General features: G+C 39.2%; 1 protein-coding gene across 3 annotated transcripts in view; it reads left to right on the top strand.

Moving 5' to 3' along the window:
* IHO1 (interactor of HORMAD1 1) overlaps positions 1-20,902 on the top strand; it is an 82,178-nt gene that overhangs the window by 14,781 nt on the left and 46,495 nt on the right. For 2 of the 3 annotated variants that reach the window (XM_069095733.1, XM_069095732.1), the window contains exon 4: positions 7,560-7,747. In XM_069095733.1, coding sequence (XP_068951834.1) covers positions 7,560-7,747 — 188 coding nt within the window. The remainder of the gene's footprint in view (positions 1-7,559; positions 7,748-20,902) is intronic. The other variant, XM_069095731.1, reaches the window with a different exon arrangement.

Here is a 20,902-nt window from a genome sequence, read left to right as displayed (position 1 = left end):
AGTGCTTGTATATCTTATTTCTCAATTACATGTAAGATGGTATTAATAATTGTATATACACATACATATATATACACACACATAAACATATACATATATATTTGAATATTTGATTTTAAAACTTTCATTTCCAGGTTCATTCCCTTCCTTCCTTGTCACCCACCCTTACTGGGAAGATAAGCAGTTCAGTATAGGTTGTACATGTGTGGCTAATGCAAAACAATAACATAGTAGATATATTGTAAAAGACTGACTATATTTCCCTCCCTCCTATCCCACTTCCCACTTGTTCTATTCTCTACTTTGATCCCGTCCCTTTTCAAAAGTGGGTGCTTCCAACTTCCCTCCCCCCCAGCCTGCTTTCTCTTCCATCATCCCCTTCCCCCCTATTCTCCTGGAGGGTGAGATACCCTTTTTAGTGTGTATTTCACTCCCTCCTCAAGCCAGATTCAATGGGAATAAGGTTGACCCATTCCCTTTTGCCTTCCTATTCTTCCCCTCCATTGTAACCATTTTCCCTTGCCTCTTCTGTATGAGATAGTTTACCCCAATCTGTCTCTCCCCATTTCCTCTAATTATATTCCTCTCTCACCTCTTAATTTCACCTTTTAAGTATCATCCCTTCCTGTTAAATTGGTCTTGTGCTCTCTATCTATGTATACCTGTAAACATATACACACATTCACATATGTATTCATATGCCCATATACCCTCATATATAGACAAATATATATATATTTCTCATCTCTTCAACTACTGAGAAAAGTTTCATAAGTTACAATTATTGTTTTTCCATGTGGGAATGTTAATAGTTCAACTTTGGTAAGTTCCTTATGATTTCTTTTCCCTGTTTACCTTCTCATGCTTCTCTTGCTTCTTGTATCTGAATGTCAAATTTTCTATTCAACTCTGGTTTTTTCAGCAAGAATGCTTGAAAGTCCTCTATTCCACTGAATGACCATATTTTCCCCTGAAACATGATACTCAGTCTTGCTGGGTAGGTGACTCTTGGTTTTAATCCCAGCTCCTTTGCCCTCCGGAATATCATATTCCAAGCCCTTCGATCCCTCAGTGTAGAAGCTGCCAGATCCTGGGTTATCCTGATTGTGTTTCCACAATATTCAAATTGTTTCAAAATTCTTTCTTCTGCTTGTAATATTCTCTCCTTAATCTGGGAATTCCGGAACCTGGCTATAATATATTCCTAGGAGTTTTCTTTTTGGGATCTTTTTCAGGAGGTGATTGGTGGATTCTTTCAACCTCTATTTTGCCCTCTGAAATTAGTGCCTTTTAATTTCATAGTCCCAGAGTTCCAAATGGCTTTTCACAATTCATTGCTCCACTAACAGTGCATTAATTTTCCTGTTTTCCTTTAGCCCTTCCAATATTTATCATTTCCCTGTCTTGTCATCTTTGCCAGTCCAATGGGAATGAAGTGGAACCTCAGAGTTGCTTCAGTTTTCATTTCTCTATTTGTGTTTGGACCATTTTTTCACATTACTATTGAAGGCTTAGATGTCTTCCTTTGAAAATTGTCCATTTATATTCTTCCAATTCCTATAAACTTGAATTTATTCCTTATATATATTAGAAATGAGACTTTTATCAGAGATACTTGCTGCAAAAACTTTCCCCAGGAAACTATTTCCCTTCTAATTTAACTTTATTGGTTTTATACGAAAACTTTTAAATCATTCTAAGTTTTGAGTGTTAATTGTGTAATTTTTCTCCATCCTTTTCTTTTATACTTTTCTTTGTCCCCTTTTCTCCCACCTTCTCCTTTATAAAAAAGAAGAGGGTAGTGAGTAATGTGCAAAGAACTAAGAATCTATGCTTGATTCAGTCTACTTTCCATGTATAATCACAGATTCTTTCTTTCTTGCCTTTTAGCACCCTTTACAATCAAATATCCACAGTTGAAATTTGTTTTGATTATGACTAATCCCTCCCTCTTATTCCCCTCCTCCCTCTCTCTGGTTCTCTCCTATTCCTGTGAGTTGAATATATTTCTACACCAAAATCTCTAGGTATATTCTACCCTCCTTTGATTCATTCCATTCTATCCAGTGAATCCACTTAAAGTGGAATTCAAGTGATGCCTGCTCCTTTTGTTAGTGTAGTCTTCTACTTGTATACCTAGATTGTGTGAGGAAGTAAGTTTTCCTTTCTTTCCCTCTTTTTTTTTTTTTAAGATCATCAAAACAACAAAATCATTCGAGGTCCTCTGTTTCATCTAGTTACATTAGGGATCCAAGGAGAAAATGTGTTTCTTCTACCCCAATTGCTCAAATATATTTACCTTTTTACATTTTCTTGATTCCTGTATTTGCATCTTACAATTTCTACCTAGCTTTAGTTATTTCATCAGGGATGCTTAGAAGTCCTTCATTTCATTAAAGTTCCATTTTTCCTCTGTAGTATCATATTCAGTTTTATTGGGTAAGTTATTTTTTGGTTATAAGCCTATATCTTTTGCTTTTTGGAATATCATATTCCAAGCTCACTTCTACTTTATGGTGGCAGCTGCCAAATCTAGATGTGACTCCTCTGTATTTGAATTCTATCTTTCTGGCAACTCAGAGTGTTTTTGTTGTTGTTGTTTTGTTTTTACCTAGAGGCTTTGGTTTTGGCTATGATGTTACTAGGAGGTTTCACTGTGGGATTTCTTTCACCAGGTAACTAGTAGATTATTTCTATATTCCATTTGCCCTCTGATTCTAATAGGACTGGTAAGTTTTTAATTATTATTGTTTGAAACATGGTTTCCAGACTTTCTTTTGGTCATGGCTTTGATATAGTACAAGGATTCTTTTTTTTTTTTTTTAAAAGCAATCGGGGTTAAGTAACTTGCTCAAGGTTACACGGCCAGTTATTTCTGGGTGTGGTGCTGAGTACCTGAGACCGGATTTGATCCAGGTCATCCTGACACTGGAGCCGGTGCTCTTACTCGCTGAGCCACCTGGCCGCCCCTAAGCAATTGGGGTTAAGTAACTTGCTCAAGGTTACACGGCCAGTTATTTCTGGGTGGGTGCTAAGTGTCTGAGCCTGGGATTCGATCTCCAGGTCATCCGACACTGGAGCCAGTGCTCTTACTCGCCAGGTGCTACCTGGCCGCCCCTTACATTTTTTTTTAATCTCTCTGTTTTCAAGGTCAGTTATTTTTTATATGAAATATCTTCTTTTTTTTAGTCTTTTGACTTGTTTAAAAATATTTTTTGCTATTTCATGGAGTTATTAATTTCTATCTGGGCCATTCTAATTTTCAGGGAATCTGTTATTTGGATAGTTTTGTACTTTTTTGAAAATAATATTTTTCCCCCAATTATATTTAGACAATTTTTAGCATTCATTCAAGATTTTGAGTTCCAAATTTTTCTTCTTCCCTTCCTCCTCTCCTCTCTTCCTAAAATGGTAATCAATTTGATATGGGTTATATATGTTCAATCATGTAAGAAATATTTTCATACTAGTCACAGTTGTAAGAAGAAACAGACCAAAAGGGAAAAAAAAGTTGTATGCTTCAATCTGCATTCAGAGTCCACGAATTCTTATTTTTTTTTATTTATTTTATTTTTTATTTACTTTTTGGAGGGCAGTTGGGGTTAAGTGACTTGTCCAAGGGCACACAGCTAGTTTTTGTGTTAAGTGTCTGAAGCCAGATTTGAACTCAGGTTCTCCTGACTCCAGGGCTGGTGCTCTATTCACTGTGCCACCTAGCTGCCCTCCATTAATTCTTTATCTAGATGTAGACAGCATTTTCCATGAGTCTTTTGTAATTGTCTTAGATCATTGTGTTGAGAAAAGCTGTCATTCGTAATTGATCATCACGCAGCGTTGCTATTGCTATGTACAGTGTGCTTCTGGTTCTGCTCATTTCACTTTGCATCAATTCATACAAGTCTTTCTAGGTTTTTCTGAAATCTGCCTGCTCATCATTTCTGCACAGTAGTTATTCCATTACATTCATATTTCACAGTTTGCTCAGCCAGTCCCTAATTGATGGGCATCCCCTCGATTTCCAATATTTTTCTACTGCTCAAAGGACCACTATAAATATTTTTGTGCATGTAGATCCTTTTCTCTTTTTTATGATCTCTTTGGGATACAGACTAAGTAGTGGTGTTGCTGGATCAAAGGGTGTACACATGTTTATAACCCTATGGGCATAGTTCCAAATTGCTCTCCAGAATGGTTGCATCTGTTGAAAACTCTACCAACAGTGCATTTGTTTCCCAATTTTCCCACATCCTTTCCTTCCTCTCCAACATTTATCATTTTCCTTATTTTATAACATTAGCCAATATAATATGTGTGAGGTGGTACTTTAGAGTTGTTTTAATTTGCATTTCTCTAATCAAAAGTGATTTAGAGCATTTTTTTTTTTGGAGGGGGGAAGGCAGGGCAATTGAGGTTAAGTGATTTGCCTAAGGTCACACAACTAGTAAGCGTTAAGTGTCTGAGGCTGGATTTGAACTCAGGTCTTCCTGATTCCAAGTCCTGTGCTCTATTCACTGTGCCACCAGCCACCCCTAGAACATTTCTTCATATGACTATAGATACTTTGATTTCTTTATCTGAAAATGACCTGTTCACATCCTTTGACCAATTGTGGAACAGCTTGTATTTTTATAAATTTGACTCAGTTCTCTTTAGAAATGAGGCCTTTATCAGAGACACTTCCTATAAAGATAATTTCCCAGCTTTCTAACTCTCCTTCTGGTCTTGGTTGCTTTGATTTTGTTTGTATAAAAACTTTTTAATTTAATATAGTCAAAATTATTATTTTATATCTTGTAATGCTCTTTGTCTCTTGTTTGGTCATAAATTCTTCCCTTCTGCATAGATCTGACAGTTAAACTATTCCTTGCTCTCCTAATTTGCTTATGGTATCACACTTTATGTCTAAATCAGGTACCTATTTTGATCTTATCTTGGTATATTGTGTAAGATATTGGTCTATAACTAGTTTCTGCCATATTGTATTACAGTTTTACCAGCAGTTTTTGTCAAATAGTGAATTCTTATCCCAGAGGCTAGGTTCTTTGGGTTTATTAAATACTAGGTTAGTATGACAATTACTACTGTGTTTTGTGTATCTAATCTATTCCACTGATCCATGACTCTATTTCTTAGCCAGTACCAGATAGTTTTGATGATTACTGCATTATAATATAGTTTGAGATCTGATACTGCTAAGCTACCTTCCTTTGCATTTTTTTCCATTAATTCCCTTGATATTCTTGATCTTTTGTTCTTCCATATGAATTTTGTTGTTATTTTTTCTAGTTCATAAAATAAATTTTAGTTTGGGTATAGCACTGAATAAGTAAATTAATTTAGGTGGCATTATCATTTTTATTATATTGGCTTGGCCTACCCATGAGCAATTAATAGTTTTCTAATTGTTTAGATCTGACTTTATTTATATAAAATGTATTTTGTAATTATGTTCATCTAGTTCTTGGTTTTGGCTTGGCAGGTAGATTCCCAAGTATTTTATGTTGTTTGCAGTTATTTTAAATGGAATTTCTCTTTCTGTCTCTTGATGCTGCATTTTTTTGAAGTATATAGAAATACTAATGATTTATATGAGTTTATTTTGTATCCTGTTACTTTGCTAAAGTTGTTAATTATTTCAAGTAGTTTTTAGTTGATTTTCTAGGATTCTCTAAGTATATCATCTGCAAAGAGGGATAGTTTTGTTTCTTTATTGCCTAATCTAATTCCTTCAATTTTCTTTTCTTCTCTTGTAGCTATAGCTAACATTTCTAATACAATATTGAATGATAGTGGTGATAATGGGAATCCTTACTTCATACCTGATATTTTGGAGAGGCTTCTAGCTTATTCTCATTACAGATAATGCTTACTGATGGTTTTAGATAGATATTACTTATAATTTTAAGAAAAACTCCTTTTATTCCTATGCTTTCTATTGTTTTTAATAGAAATGGATGCTGTATTTTGTCAAAAGCTTTTTCTTTCTTTTTTTTTTTGGAGGGGGGAAGGCAGGGCAATTGGGGTAAAATGACTTGCCCAAGGTCACGGCTAGTTTTATGTTAAGTGTCTGAGGCCAGATTTGAACTCAGGCCCTCCTTACTCCAGGGCTGGTACTCTGTTCACTGTGCCACCTAGCTGCCCCCAAAAGCTTTTTCTGCATCTATTGGGATAATCATGATTTCTGTTGGTTTTGTTACTGATATGATCTAGTATGCTTATAGTTGGGTTTTTTTTTAATATTGGACCAACCTGCATTCTTGCTATAAACCCCACCTGCTCATAGTATATGATCTTTGTAATATGTTTGTCTAATCTCCTTGGTAGTCTTTTATTTAAAATTTTTGCATCAGTATCCATTAGGAAAATTGCTCTATAGTTTTCTTTCTTTGTTTTAGCTCTTTCTGGTTTAGATATCAAAACTGTATTTGTGTCATAAAAGGAATTTGATAGAATTCCTTTTTGATACATTTTTCTAAATAGTTTCTATACTATTGGAATGAATTATTCTTTAAATGTTTGGTAGAATTCACTTGTGAACCCATCGGACCTGGGGACTTTTTCTTAGGGAATTCATTGGTGGCTTGTTCAATTTCTTTTTCTAAGATGGTGTTATTTAGGTATTCTATTTCCTCTTCTGTTATTCTGGGCAGTTTATAGTTTTACAAATATTCATCAATTTTGCTCAAACTGTAGGTTTTTTTGGCATATAACTAGGCAAAACATTTCCTGATTATTGCTTTCCATTACCTTTTCATTGGTGGTGAATTCACTCTTTTCATTTTTTTTTTTAAAGCAGTTGGGGTTAAGTAACTTGCTCAAGGTTACACGGCCAGTTATTTTTTGTGTGGGTGCCAAGTATCTGAGACCGGAACTGATCCTGGGTCTCCTGACGCTGCGGGCAGCGCTCTTACTCACTGTGCCACCTGACTACCCCCACTCTTTTCATTTTTGATACCATATATTTGGTATTAGATATTTTGATATCGTATATTTTCATCTGCCTTCTTTTTAATCAAATTAACCATTGGTTTATCTATCATGTTGGTTTTTTCATAAAATAATCTCATTATTAGTTCAACAGTTTTCTTACTTTCAGTTTTATCAATCTCACCTTTGATTTTCAGCATTTCCAATTTGATGCTCAATTGGGGATTTTTAAATTTGTTCTTTTTCTAGGTTTTTTTAGTTGAATACCTAAGTCATTGATCTACCCTTGCTCTATTTTATTGATGTAAGTATTTAGATAAATAAATTTTCCCCTAAGTACTGCTTTGGCTGCATCCCATAAATTTTGGTATGTTTTCTCATTCTTTTCTCTTTAATGGAATTATTGATTGTTTCTCCAGGAGCTTTCTTTTCAATAGGCAATGTCACTTATTTTTTTGAGGGGGAGGGAATCTGTTATCCTAAGACTAAAGTGAAATACTTAAAGTCACAAAATTACATATTTAGAATCTTGTCATGTGTGGAAATCATCCTACTTTGCAGAGAACTGGAGGGAATATTAGAAGTACCTTGCATCTGAGTAGCTATAAGAATTTCTTTTTTATTTTCAACAGAGTGAACCGAGTATTTTCACAAAGTATCAGGCAAAACCCCAGCTGTTTGGGGGAAATTCAAAAGATGGAAATTTACTTCATCCTCATTTGCCTATTGGAAAATCAAAAGGTGTCTTGGAGCAGTTTGAGGAGAATAAGAAGAGAGCACAAGATAAACAGGACAGGTACGCAAACCTTCCCAAAGACAGGTAAGTGAAGGACGATTCATTTCCTTGGATGGAAGAGGAAAATGACTGACATTAAGGGCTTTAAGTTCAAATCTGTCCCATGTGGGCAAAGGAATGAATATGTCTTCCTATTCCATGTCCTATTTAGTTTAGTGAAATGTGCGCTGTGGTTTAAAACTTTGGGGTTAGGATGGGTTGTGAAGATTTTTACCCATTCCGGAAAAAGAATGCTAGAGGACTTCTTATGAAAGGAATGGTAGATGCAATCTATAGCTTGTGTACCTTCTAAAAAATACACCCATTTTCTTTGCCATGAGAAATGACATGCAGTTGGCTACCTATTTTAGGGAAAAATCCAAAATGAAAGGTTTTGAGTTGCATTTCCAGAATAGTTTCATTAAAGCACAAGAATATATATATATTGCTGATTTTCCCAATGAGAAATTGGGGATTTTGTGAAAAAGGCCTAAAGGTCCATTGACATACTTTGTGAAGTGGTTGACATTGTATCCTTTTATTTCTTCTTGATTAAATTTAGGAGGTAAATTAGAACCCTTAATAGAACCCTTCACTTTATGGATAGTGAAGCTAAAGGCCCAGAGCACAGAAAGTAATTTGCCCAGTATCTGACAGCCAGCTCCTAATAGTCTAATTTTCAACCTTTTGCCTTTTAAGATATAGTCTTAACCTCATAAGTCACAGTCCCTAGAGTTCAAAAGAGCCCTTTGAAATTATCTAATTCAACTTTCTTATTTTACAGATGAGGAAATTGAAGCCTGCATAAATTAAATTATCCTGGTCATATAAACCATAAGCAGCAAAACTAGGATTTGAACTGAAGTCCTCTCCCTATTAGTGTACTTTCCACTAAGCTACTTAAGCTGCTGAACTGTTCCACATACTAGTCATATTCTCACACTTGACAAGAGATAGTGACATATATTTTTTCTATTTTTTCATTCACTAGTGACATTGTGACAATGAGCCTATACAATTCAGTTCACATAGTGATAGTGAATCTTGCTTATTGAGTGTTAGTCATAATTGCTTAGTTATCTTTGTTTTCTTCATGTGGGTCAGGAAAGAAGTCAGGAGTATCTTTATAAATTTCTGTAGGCACCTAAACACATAAGATTGTAGGATCAAACTTGACCCCTTGAGTTTACATAAAAGTAAAATGAGGCCAATAGAGAAAGGACTTATTGGAAGTCACACAGGTAAGGAATAAAGCCAGAAATGAACCATTTCTCTGACTCCAGATAAACCTAATTACTATTGAGGGCACCACCATCCTTCCAGTCATCCGGGTCCATAACCTCAGAGTAATTCTTGCCTTCTCACTCATATTCTATATCTATTTATCTGTCTATAGATATAGATATATGTACCTATATATAGATATATAAACTATGTATAAATAATATATATTTATATATAACATAATATGTATCATGTATAATATATATCATGTATAGTATAATATGTAGTACATACACATACACACACAATCTCTTGCCAAATCCTTCTCTATAATATCTCTTGCATACATCATTTTCTGTCCAGTTACATGGCTACCACCCATGTTTAGGCCCAAGTTGTTTCTAACCTGGACTACTACAACAGTTTCCTCAGTAGTCTTTCTGTCTCATCTCTCTCCACTCCAATCCATCTTTCATATAGCTTCCTAAAGAATAGATCTGACCATGTCAACCCCTCAGCTCCCAGTACATTTAAATGGCTCCCTATTATCTCCAAGATCAAATTTAAAATCCTCTGGTATTTAAAATTCTTCATACCCTGGCCCTATTTATATCATTCTAGTTTCCTCTCACATTACTTCTCTTCACTTACTCTACAATCTGGCCATCCTGGCTTAATTGCTGTAGCTCACACATAACTTTCCATTTCTGGCCTCTGTCTTTTCACTGGTTGTCCTCCATCTTGGAATTTGAACCTTCCTGACTTCCACATTTAGAATCTCTGGCTTCATTCACAACTCATGTCAAAGTCCAAATTCTTTAGCCCTTTCTTGGTTTCCCTACCTCCTAGTGCTTTTCCTTCTAAGTTTACTTTTGTATGTATCTTGTAGGTGGTTTAGTGTATGGAGCTCTGGGCTTGGAGTCAGGGAAGATCTGTGTTGTGCTGTGGTCTCAGACACTTTCTGTGACCCTGGGCAAGTCACTTAACCTCTGCCTCCATTTCCTTATCTGTAAAATGGGGGTAATAGTAGCACTTTCCTCCCAGGGTTGTTGTGAGGATCAAATAAGATTATAATTGTAACATGCTTAGCACATAGGAGGTGCTACATAAATGTTAGTTATTTTTATGATTTGTTGTATCTATATCTGTACATGTTGTTCTCCGACTAGAATGAAGCTCCTTGTATCTCCATTTCTTGGCATAGAGCTTTATACAGGACAAACTCATACTGATTGATTGATTTTCATTCTATCACATTATCTCCCCTCACTCACAAATATTGCTTAATTAGAGCTTTCTCATGCTCAGTGTGTTCTTCCTCAGGGAGGTCAGCCTTATAAATTATGGTGTTTGACTGCCTGCTTTTCCTCAGAGTCATTGTACAATCCTGACCTTCAGAAGGGCACTGTTGCATGAGATGAGTCAGGCTAAGTCCTTTGAGATTTGAGACCAGCATCTTTCCTGGAACTACTGACTACCTTTCAGATGGAATTTGGTATAGATCATTCTCACAGACAGTGCATGACAAGCTATCTTCTCACAGATTGAGCTTGATGGATGGTTAGTGCATCTCTTTTTGGTGGCTTCAGTTGCCTACAGATCCCTCATCTTCTTTCCTGTTTAGTTTGTGTTTTGCATTTCATGGCATTGTCATTCTTTTCTCTCCCTCTCCTCCAGGCCAAATCACTCATCAGAATGAATCTTTAGTTTCTCTCTGAAACCTCTCAGCTACAAGCTGAAAACACCATGGCCACTGTTTTGTGTGTACCCCTGCAACTGCAAAAAGACTGAAAATAATCTAACATTCTTTTTTTTTTTTTTAAAGCATAGTACCTCCTTATCAAGGAACTATGTTGAAGGACTTGTTTGACTTAATTACTACTATGACAGTTAGTAGCTGTCATTTGTTTCATTTTGAATAGCTGCAAGGTATATATTTCATTTTCAAAAGGACAAATGGAATTTCTGAGGGGATTCTGTAGAGATTAAGATTATTTTTCCTTCTATTTGTAGCTGTCTTTCTTTTAGAAATAAAAGGAACAAACTGTCTATTTATAGGACCTTTGATGCTTGATTAATACATATTTTTAAGCTACTGATTGATGAGTTTCTTTTCTCTAGGTACTGTCTCTCTGCATTTCCTCTGCATTTTCTGTCATCTGTTCAATACAGTTTATATAATTTCAGAGCCATTTAACATTCAGTGAAAACAGAGAACAAATTATGAGCTTTCTGTTCTAAGAGTATCTCAAAGAAGTTAAGAAAAAAGCCAGGGCTCTTTATTTAGAAACATTCAAGCATAAGAAACTGAATTCCATAATGGAAGAGTGGGAAGGTATAGTTATGATAAATTCCATTTCAATGTAAGCTCTTGCTTTTAGTTTTTTGTTTTCTGTCAATGAGGACAAGTTATAATGTGATGAGAAAGAAATGAAAAACTGAAGGGGAGAGGAGAGCACAAAGATGGCAACTTTGACATTAGAGAAGGATTTAATCCAGTGTTCAAACACAGTCCTTCCTGGTAAATGTTAGCTTAGTTTAAAAAGAATAGCATTATAGTAGCTTTGATCACACTGAAGATTTTAGTTTGCAATTATGTATTTTTTTTTTAAAGCAATGGGGGTTAAGTAACTGGCTCAAGGTTACACAGACAGGTGTTTCTGGGTGGGTGCTAAGTATCTGAGTCCGGATTCGATCCCCAGATCATCCCAACACTGGAGCCATTGCTCTTACTCTCTGTGCTACCTGGCCGACCCTGCAATTTTGTATTTATTGATAATCACAGTAAGGGAACATAGAATCAAAGATTCTCCAAAGAAGTCAGAACATTTAGATAATGGTGATGGTGAAGCTGTTGGTATTCTTTTGTGAAAAACAGATCAGACTCATTAAGCAGGTAAGAATAAGTGATTAGATCATAGAAAGATTATTTCTATCTGTGAGGGATTGCTCAGGATTATGGTGAAATTAACTGCAGTGAATTTTAGGGTTGCATTCAATGACAAGCCTTGGTTTTCACAGGAAAATAGCATACAAAGACGAGATTCAGTCTTGGTGACCATTCCTCACTCACTCCCAGGTCCCCTGTCAGTCATCCCTGGATCTATGACCCAGAACTGAGTAGTGAGCAGCAGAGCTGCTAGTTGGCATCTGTTCCCATAGCCTTCACAAGGTCAGGGTCCTTCTGTACGACCCTGGGATTTTATGCTCTGGTGCCCAGCCTCCATTCTCTCTCAGCTCTTACACACTAGAATCCTCTGCAGCTGCATGCCCCTAACCAGGCCCCATCTCAGATGTCCTCAGGCCGCTTTGTTTATCTTCCTATGCTGACCTGAGCTGGAAATATGACTTACGTTGATTTTTTTTCTTTGATTTCCTGATTAGGACTCCATCTGGTGCATTTTCTAGATACTTGCGGAGGAGTTGCATTGGAAAGCTTAACTGAACTTCTTGCTGTTACTCTGACATCTTGGCTCCATCCCTGAACCCCCAGATTCTTGACAGTTATCCAAAAGACTTGACTTTTCTACGACTACCTTGGGGCTTCTTCTACCAATTAGGCACATACAGCTATAACATGCCTCAGACACTGCCTTTCCATGGCTGCCATCTCTGGTGCTGAAAGGAAGTGGGGAGATGACCCCTGGGGAATTCTAGGGATAGGCAGGTTTCATTCCCTAACACCCAGGAACTTAGTTCTACTTTCAGATCTCATCTGATGCTACTCTGTGCTCTGAGCACTGACTGTATGGTCTTTAGTAGGTCTGACTGCTCCCTTTGTAGGCAGTACAAAGGAGTTCTAATCCCACAAAGGTCTAAACCAATCATATTGTCTCCTAAGACTTAATCACCTATCCTGAGTGATTTGTAAATAGGTCAACAAATACCTGGGTTACCATTATTGTAAACAACATCATGGGAGTCATCAATTATCTTAGGACTTGAATAAGGCTGATATATTACATAGGGAGATGCAACTAAAGTCCAAATTTGCATTTTTGGGATGCGCCTGGTTCTTCGAGATGATGTGAAATGTAATCACTCCAGGAGAATTCAGAATTTTTGGACATAGAGTCCCTTTAACCTTATCAAGTTGAATAGGCTTCCTTTATCAACTCTCTACAATAGTGATATAGGTCAGTTCTTATTCTTGTTTAGAAAATATGACTGTTTTCAAATATAGAATTTCCTAATTTACTCTTTTTTTATAGAGCAGGTTAGATTATACTGACAGCCTGTGAGTTTGCAGACAAAATGATAGGCTTTTTTTCTTTGAATAGAAAAAAAAAATTCTTCAATGGGTAGATCATAGAATCTCAGAGTTGGAATCTCAGGGTCCTAGTTTAACCACTACTTGAATAGGAATTCTCTAAAAGTAATGAAAAAATAATGTTCCTAAGTAAATTATTCTTTAGTATGGAGGTATAAAATGAATTCTGAATATACGTGTAATGAGAGCTGATCAAGGAACCTCTGATCAATCTAATTAATCTTACACATATCCCCCTCCCCACTCTCAAACATGACACCTGGCTCAGTGGTCACAAGTGGACACAAGTGGACACAAGGCCTCTGGGCTCATAGTTGGCATAGTTGACTCCCAGAGGAGTCAGTTTTTCTCTGACCATGCCTTTACTCTAAAATGAAACTATGCAGAAATTTCTAAAACAAAGCTTAAATATGACCTGTGTATGGGTTTCTTTATTTGTGGCCAATAACTACCACAAAGTCAGGTTAAGAATTAAGAGTACTGCATGTAAAATAAGTTCTGGGACAGCCTTTATTTCTTCCACCACAGAAACTTTATAAGAGACAAAAGACTCATAAGTATGTACAAACAAATATAGGAAACATAAGGCACTTAATGAGCTCATTATATACTCCCTTAGATGGTAAAGACACTTTGTACAGAACAAACCCTTCCCATTTCCCTGGATCTGTACCATGCAAGCTACTCACAGCAGCATCGTGGAGGGTCAGCAAGGTCCAGATCTCCTGGCCCCTCATGACATGACTTTATTCCTTTAGCTCCAGGGTCTTCCTGTTGGTGGTCCTCTTTTCCTCAGAGCATGTGGTAAGAATATTCTTCTCAGGGAACTCGGGGTTACTCATGAGGTAACTCATAAACTGGAAACATTCATTGTCAGAATGGATAATCTGTCATTTGTGCCCCCAGAGGAAAGAATTCAGAACTGGGAAATCTGGGTATAAGCATATATCTCCCAATGCCATGTGTTTCTGCTGTAAGTTGCCATTGATGCTTCTGTTTGGAGGTAGAGGAGAGATATCCCCACCCCTCCCTTTATTGTACTCCATTACAGAAATCCAAAGGAGAGAAAAAAGAAAAAAGGCCCAAGTGGTAAGCTGTTCTACATCTCACTCTTATAGAACCAAGGGAAGGTAGTTCCTCAGACAAAAGTCTGTCTTATTGGACTTTAGTCAGTCAGTCATCAGGAGACAGATTCAGATACTGGGGACCACTCAGAGAACTTCCCTGTGTTCTCTCATAAAGATACTAGGGCCCATGACAAGCTCCATAGGAGATGCCTATAATGATAAAAGCTAGTGTTTATATATTGCTTTAAATATTGTAAAACTCTTTACAAATATTATCTAACTTTATCTTTATATTTTAATTTTTTAAATTAATTTGTTTCCTTTTAGTTTACAGGATTCTATCTTTATAATACTCTGGGAGATAGGAGCTATTATTGTTTTCATTTTGCTGATAAGGAAACTGAAATAGGTGGGGGTCTAGTGACTTGCCAAGGGTCATATTGCTAGTATTTGAAGTTTGATTCCAAGTACAGCATTGTACATTCTATTTACTTCACCCTGTACCTTCCTAACCTGTAATATCACCTTAAGGTCAATGAATTGTGATCTCATCAAGCAGATCAGGGGATTGATCAAAGGGAATGACCAAAGACTCCACTGATTAACCTCCATTACAAACAATTATCAGATTTTGCTGTTTTTGCTGTGTTTTGTGGGTGCCTTTTGAACAGCAGCATGGTATAGTGCATAGAGTATGGACATGTAGCAAGGTAAATCTATGCTCAGATTCTGTCTTTGACACTTATTAGCTGCATTGAAGAGGTTACCCACTAAGAGGGTTAGGGTTGCTCTGGAGACCACAAAATACCAACATGCTGGGTCCTGCTGAATGAATTCAAATCCGAGTCTTTTTAGCCAAAGAAAAGTAAAATTTATTAAAAGTTTGCTTGCATTAGACACAGAGTAAGTCTGCTAGAAAATTCTATGGTGCTCTCACTATTCTATGGCATTCTATGGTGCTCTCACAAACATGAAGACCTGATGGGGTAGAAGGTTGTGGGAAGAATCTAGGAGTGGTCTAAAGGAGGAGTTTGGGGAGGGTCTTCAGGAGGAGTTAATGAGGTCAATGAGTGATTAAGGGTGGGAAGTAGCTGGAGACTACAGACAATGATGGGATAGGCCAGTTCAAGGGTAGATTGATATTTTGATAGGTAGGAAGTTTAGTAACAGAGGGTGGGAAGTCTAGTAACAGAGGCTAGGACTCAGCCACAATGTAAGGCTTATTGCTTCATGCAAATGCCTCATCAAATGGGATGATTTAATCAAGAGTCCAAGGGAGGTTCCCAAAGCCTGTACTTCAAGGACTCAAGGAGAGCTAGAGGGGGCTCCCAGAACCCATACCTCATCATTCTCCCTCAAACAAATGGGACCCAAATTCTTTTGGGGTAAAGGGGCGGAGGTCTCAGCTTCTGAAAGTGCTTCCTGCTGGCAAGGAGCGTAGAGCTGTCCCTGCCTCTCTGGTCCTGTTCAAGGGGGTCAGACTCTGTGGGTAATGCCAGGTCCAGTGGGCTGGAGAAGTTGGATCTAGTCGGAGATTTGCATAGCTTGAGTGGTCATCCAGAGGTTGATGGCTTGAATCCTGGAGGTGACAAACCTGGCAAACAAAAACCAAACAGGCACCCCCCAAAAAATAGATAAAGGACAATCTCCCTGGTAGGAATTAAAGACGACTGTGTCAAGGCCAAAAGAAAAGGGCAGTTATAATTTCACCTCTTTTTATCCTTTTTGCTGGAGGGGGCTGGGGCCTTTCTAAACATTAGCTTGAGGTCCTCCAATGGCTCATAGGTGTATTCTGGAGTCTCTTGGGGGGAAGCAAGAGGTGGTACTGGTTTAATCCTAGAATTATGAGTCCAGCTGAGGAGACCTTGAGTTTTACTGCCTGCCGTTGGAGTGGTGAGTATGACTCGGTAGGATCCCTTCCATTTGATATCTAACTGTTCTCCCTTTTGGGTTTTCCATGACTTTAAGTAGATCCAATATCCAAGTCGTACTACAGCAGGACACTCCTTTTCATTGCCAAGAGGTTTTGGGAGATACTTATTGGCATATTCAGTCAGAGCATTCCTGAGAGCTCCTAAATGAGTTGCAAATTGGGTAATTAAATGCTGTTCTGGGTCCACCACGATGTCAGAAGTTAGGAAGGGCCTCCCATATATATAGAGTTCAAATATATATATATATATGAATTGAGTCCTATATATATAGAGTTCAAAGGGACTGAGCTTGATATTTTCCCTAGGTGTGATTCAAACTCTGAGCAGCCCAATGGAGAGATTCTTAGCCCAATCTTCTTGGGTTTCTATGCATATCCACTTAATGGTATGGTTCATTTTCTCTACTTTACCAGAGGATTTTGGATTCCAGTCTGAGTGGAGGTGGTGATTGATTTTAAGTGGCTGCCACTGCCTGGGTTATCTGTGAAATAAAAGCTTGGCCATTGTTGCTCTGTAAGGAGCCAGGCAAGCCAAAACTGAGGTATGATTTCCTTTAATAGGAACTTTGATACCTCCTGAGCCTTTTCATTTCTGCAAATGCAAGCTTCTACCCAGTTAGTAAAGGTGTCAACAGAAACCAAAAGAAATTTGAAACCCCTTCATGGGGTTATATGTGTAAAATCTATCTGCCAGTCTTCATCTGGGTAGGTACCCCTCCTCTGAACAGGTTTTAAAAGGGGAGGAAGTTTGACTGCCCCTTCAGGATTCACCTAAGCACAGGTTGGGCAGGCCCAACAGACTTGTCTGATGGTTTCTCCTAGCTTACTGCCAGTAAAAATGGGCTTTATCAGAGACTGAAGGGCATTCTTTCCTAGGTGTGTGGCCTGGTATAAGCCAAAAAAGAAGCTTCCACTGACTTTCCTTTGGAATAAGAAGTTTTCCTGAGGGTGTTTGAAACCACCCAGAGGAAATAGAGTATCCCCTTTCCTTAGCAAGGGCCTGTTCCCGAGGGCTGTATGAAGGTGTGAAGGAACCTGGGAGCTGTGGGAGTAGAGGGGCCAGTATAGTCAACTGGCAGTCATCATTCTTTGTTGCAGTCTTCCAGGCAATTTCCCACAGCCTGATCAGTTTCTCCTTTCTGGTGACCTTTGCAAAAGATAACAGCTATCTGAGAGGGCTTTTGAACAGGTTGGAGGAAATGTGAAATTTCCTGTGCATGTTTAATAGGGGAATTTTTTGCTGTGAGATACCCCCTTTCTTTCCAAATTTCTCCATGGGCATGTAGAACATGGAAAACATATTTTGAGTCAGTGAAAATGTTTACTTGTTTATTTTTCCCTAGCTCTGGGGCTCTGGTGAGTACTATCATTCTGCCTTCTGGGCAGAGGTCCCAGGGAGCAGGGGTTTGGCCTCTATGGTTTGGAAAAGACTGACCACTGCTTCGGGGTTCAGGAGAGGAGAATCTTTCAAATCAGCTTGACTGGCATAAACACAGACCAAGGTCTCCTCACAATCATGAACCAGGACAATCTGAGTGGCCACTGTCTGGGAGTAGGGTTGCTGGGTTAAGTGTTGGCATACCTGAAGGGTTAGGTCAGGGGTATCTAAGAGCAAGGCTTGATATTTGGTGGGCCTGCAACTAGCCAGCCACTGGTGGCCCTTTGCTTCCAGGATGCTCTGAACTCAATGGGGAGTTAGAACTTCCAGTGGCTGACCAAAGTTTCGAAGTAAGTTTAGAGGCTTCCTCAGTTAGAATGGGTGTAGCAGCTATTGCCCTGAGGCATGTAGGCCATCCTGCAGTCAGAGTCTAATTGTTTTGAAAAATAGGCCACTGGCCCGGGGTCAGGTCCTAAGGACTGTGTTAGGACTCCCAGAACCTGTCCCCTCCTTTCATCTACATACAGGGTGAAAGGTTTTCCTAGATTAGGTAGGACTAATGCTGGAGTGGTGGTCAATTTAGCTTTCAGAGTCTCAAAAGCTTTAGTCTGATCAGGACCCCACTCTAGAGGGAGTGAGTCAGGGCCCTGAGTGGAAGCCTCTTTATGACTTAGCAATAAGGCCGAAATTTGGGATCCAGAGCCTACAAAATCCAGCCATACCTAGAAAAGTTCAAAGTTGTTTTTTAGTGGCTGGAATAGATATAGACAAGATTGTCCTTTTCTTCTCAGAGGTTAAGGAGCGAGAGGTAGGAGTTAGTTCATGGCCTAGATACTTTCCAGACTGGCGGCGTGCTATCTGGACTTTATCCAAAGAGACTCTATATCCTCCACTACCCAAGAAATTAAGGGTTTCTGCAGCAGCAGCCAAAGAGGCCTCCTGGATGGGGCTACAAATAAGGATATCATTCACATACTGGATTAAGCTGCTATCAGTTAGTTTCAGATCCCTTAAATCCCTTCCCAAAGCTTGGCCAAATAAATGTGGGCTATCCCGAAACCCTTGGAGCAAGACTGTCCATGTTAGCTGACATGGACTTGTTTCCCCAGGAAGTATCCATTCAAATGCAAAAATATATTTTGAGTCTGTGTGCAAAGGTATACAGAAAAAGGTATCTTTGAGGTCTAGGGTGGAAAACCATTGGGTGCCCCCAGGGATCTGAGTAAGTATTGTATATGGGTTGGGGACTATATAGGGATGACAGCTTTAACAGCCCTGAGATCTTGAACCATCCAGTATTCTCCATTAGGCTTTTTTTACAGGAAGAATCGGGGTGTTACATGGAGATTGGCAAGGGACAAGGATTTTATCTTTTAGGAATTTTTCAATTAATGGTTGTAGTCCTTCCCAGGCCTCAGGCTTGATTGGATATGGATGGTGATGGGGGAACACATTAGGAACTTGGAGGCAAACAGTAACTGGGGTGGCATGAGTAGCTCTCCCAGGAATTCCCTGATCCCAGACAATTGGCTCAACTGTCTCCTACACTTCTGAGGGCACATGGGGGTTTCTGGTGAACAGAGGGCAAAGGGAGATGGGAGGTTTAAATAGAGAAAATTGACTCCCCAATTTCACTATCATGTCCCTTCCCAACAAGGGGAAAGGATAAGAGGAGAGGATAAGGAAAGAGTGTTCAAACAACAGATCCTCAAGTAGGTAGAGGACTGGGTATGTCTGGAGACATCCCTTAAATTTTCCTTTCCATGCCCCTGACCTGACTGGTCAAGGGGAGAGTAGAACCAATTGGTTAGAACAGAGAACTTAGCCATAATAAAGTGGGTAACTTTACCTTTGACCTCGATGCTTGCCCAGAGTTCAGTAAGGGAAATGGAGAAGGTGGGAGCATTGCCAAGCTCCAGTCTTCCCCATCATTCCGAGTTTTGAGAAGACTGGAGGACAGGGTACTGGGAGGTGGCTCTACCACTTTTACCTTGGTGACCATCCTTCCTCCAATGTTCCTCCAGGTCAGACGGGCCCAGTTCTAGAGGTGTTGGTTCCTGGGGCTCCCTCTGGGGGGGGGGTGTGACCTGGAGGGGCCCTCCTTGGACCAGTGACCCTCCTTGTGGCATCGAAAGCAGGTTTTCCCCCTGCCCAAGTGATTGGGCTTCCTCCTAGGGGGTCCCCTGGAAGGGTTTTTCCTGGCCATGGCAGCAGCCAAGAAGCAAGCATGTTCTCTGTCTCTGGTTTGTTCCCTGCATTCTTTCTCCTCTGTTGCAGCCAGGTATCTGTTGTTAAAGACTCCAAAGGCCGTCTTCAGTAATTGGGCCTGAAGTATTTGGTGTCCCAATGCCAATTTCTGCAGTTTCGTCCTAATATCTGGGGCAGACTGACTAATAAAATACATGTTAAGGATTGCTACCCCTTCTATAGTGAGGATTTAAATTTGTATACTTTTTAATAGCTTCTACAAGTCTATCTAGGAAAAGGGCAGGGTTTTCTTGATTTGTCTGAGAAATTTCTCTGATTTTCTGATAATATACTTGCTTTTGAAATGCAGTTCTTAGGCCTTCTAACAGGTGCAGTACCATATGGTCTCTCTTTTCTCTGTCCTCCCATATATGATAGTCCCATCCTGGGTCACTAGTGGGAACAGTAGATGTTCCTGGGGGCTATTTTCTGGGGTCATTGCTAGCCAAACAATCCCCAAATTTTGGGGCTTATTCCCAGATTCTCCTCTTCTCCTCAGTGGAACAACAGGTAGAGAAGAGGATATGCAAATCACCCCAAGAAAGCTCAAATTGCAGGGATAAGTCCTGAAAGCCTTCAGTAAACTTTGTTGGATTTTTGGAGAATTTACCCACCTTTTCTTTAATTTGATTGAGATCCGAAATGGAGAATGGGACATGCACTCTAGTTGTCCCATCTGATGAGAGAGCTGCTTTCCTTAAGGGAAAAAGTCCTGAAGGTTCTATGGAGACAGAGGCTTGGGAAGGGAGATTGGGAGTCCCACTTCCTATGAGAGAGTGATTGGGGGGTGCTGGATGAACTGGATCAGACTGCAAGACTGGGGGATCCGGCTGGCAAAGGGGAAAGTCAGCCAGCGCCTGAAGAGTGGAAGCAGTCAGAAGAGGAGATACCTCTATGACTGCCTCAGGGGTAGGGCCTGAGGGCTGAGTGGGTGTTGCCTCATGGGGAGGGGCCACAGAGGGAGTCACTTCATCCTGACCAGGGCCTGGGACCTGAGCAGGGGTCCCTGAAGGGGAAGAGGCCATGCTGGGAGATGCAGGATAGGAGATAATAGATAGTGTAGGAGACAGGAAATGAGGGG

The sequence above is a fragment of the Petaurus breviceps genome, unplaced genomic scaffold (genome assembly GCF_028583685.1).
Source record: "Petaurus breviceps papuanus isolate PSGF00001 unplaced genomic scaffold, PetGlider_PUasm1.0 227, whole genome shotgun sequence".
NCBI lineage: Eukaryota > Metazoa > Chordata > Mammalia > Diprotodontia > Petauridae > Petaurus > Petaurus breviceps.
The sequence above is the reverse complement of the archived record's forward strand: the minus strand, read 5'-3'. Positions and strand labels throughout refer to the sequence as shown.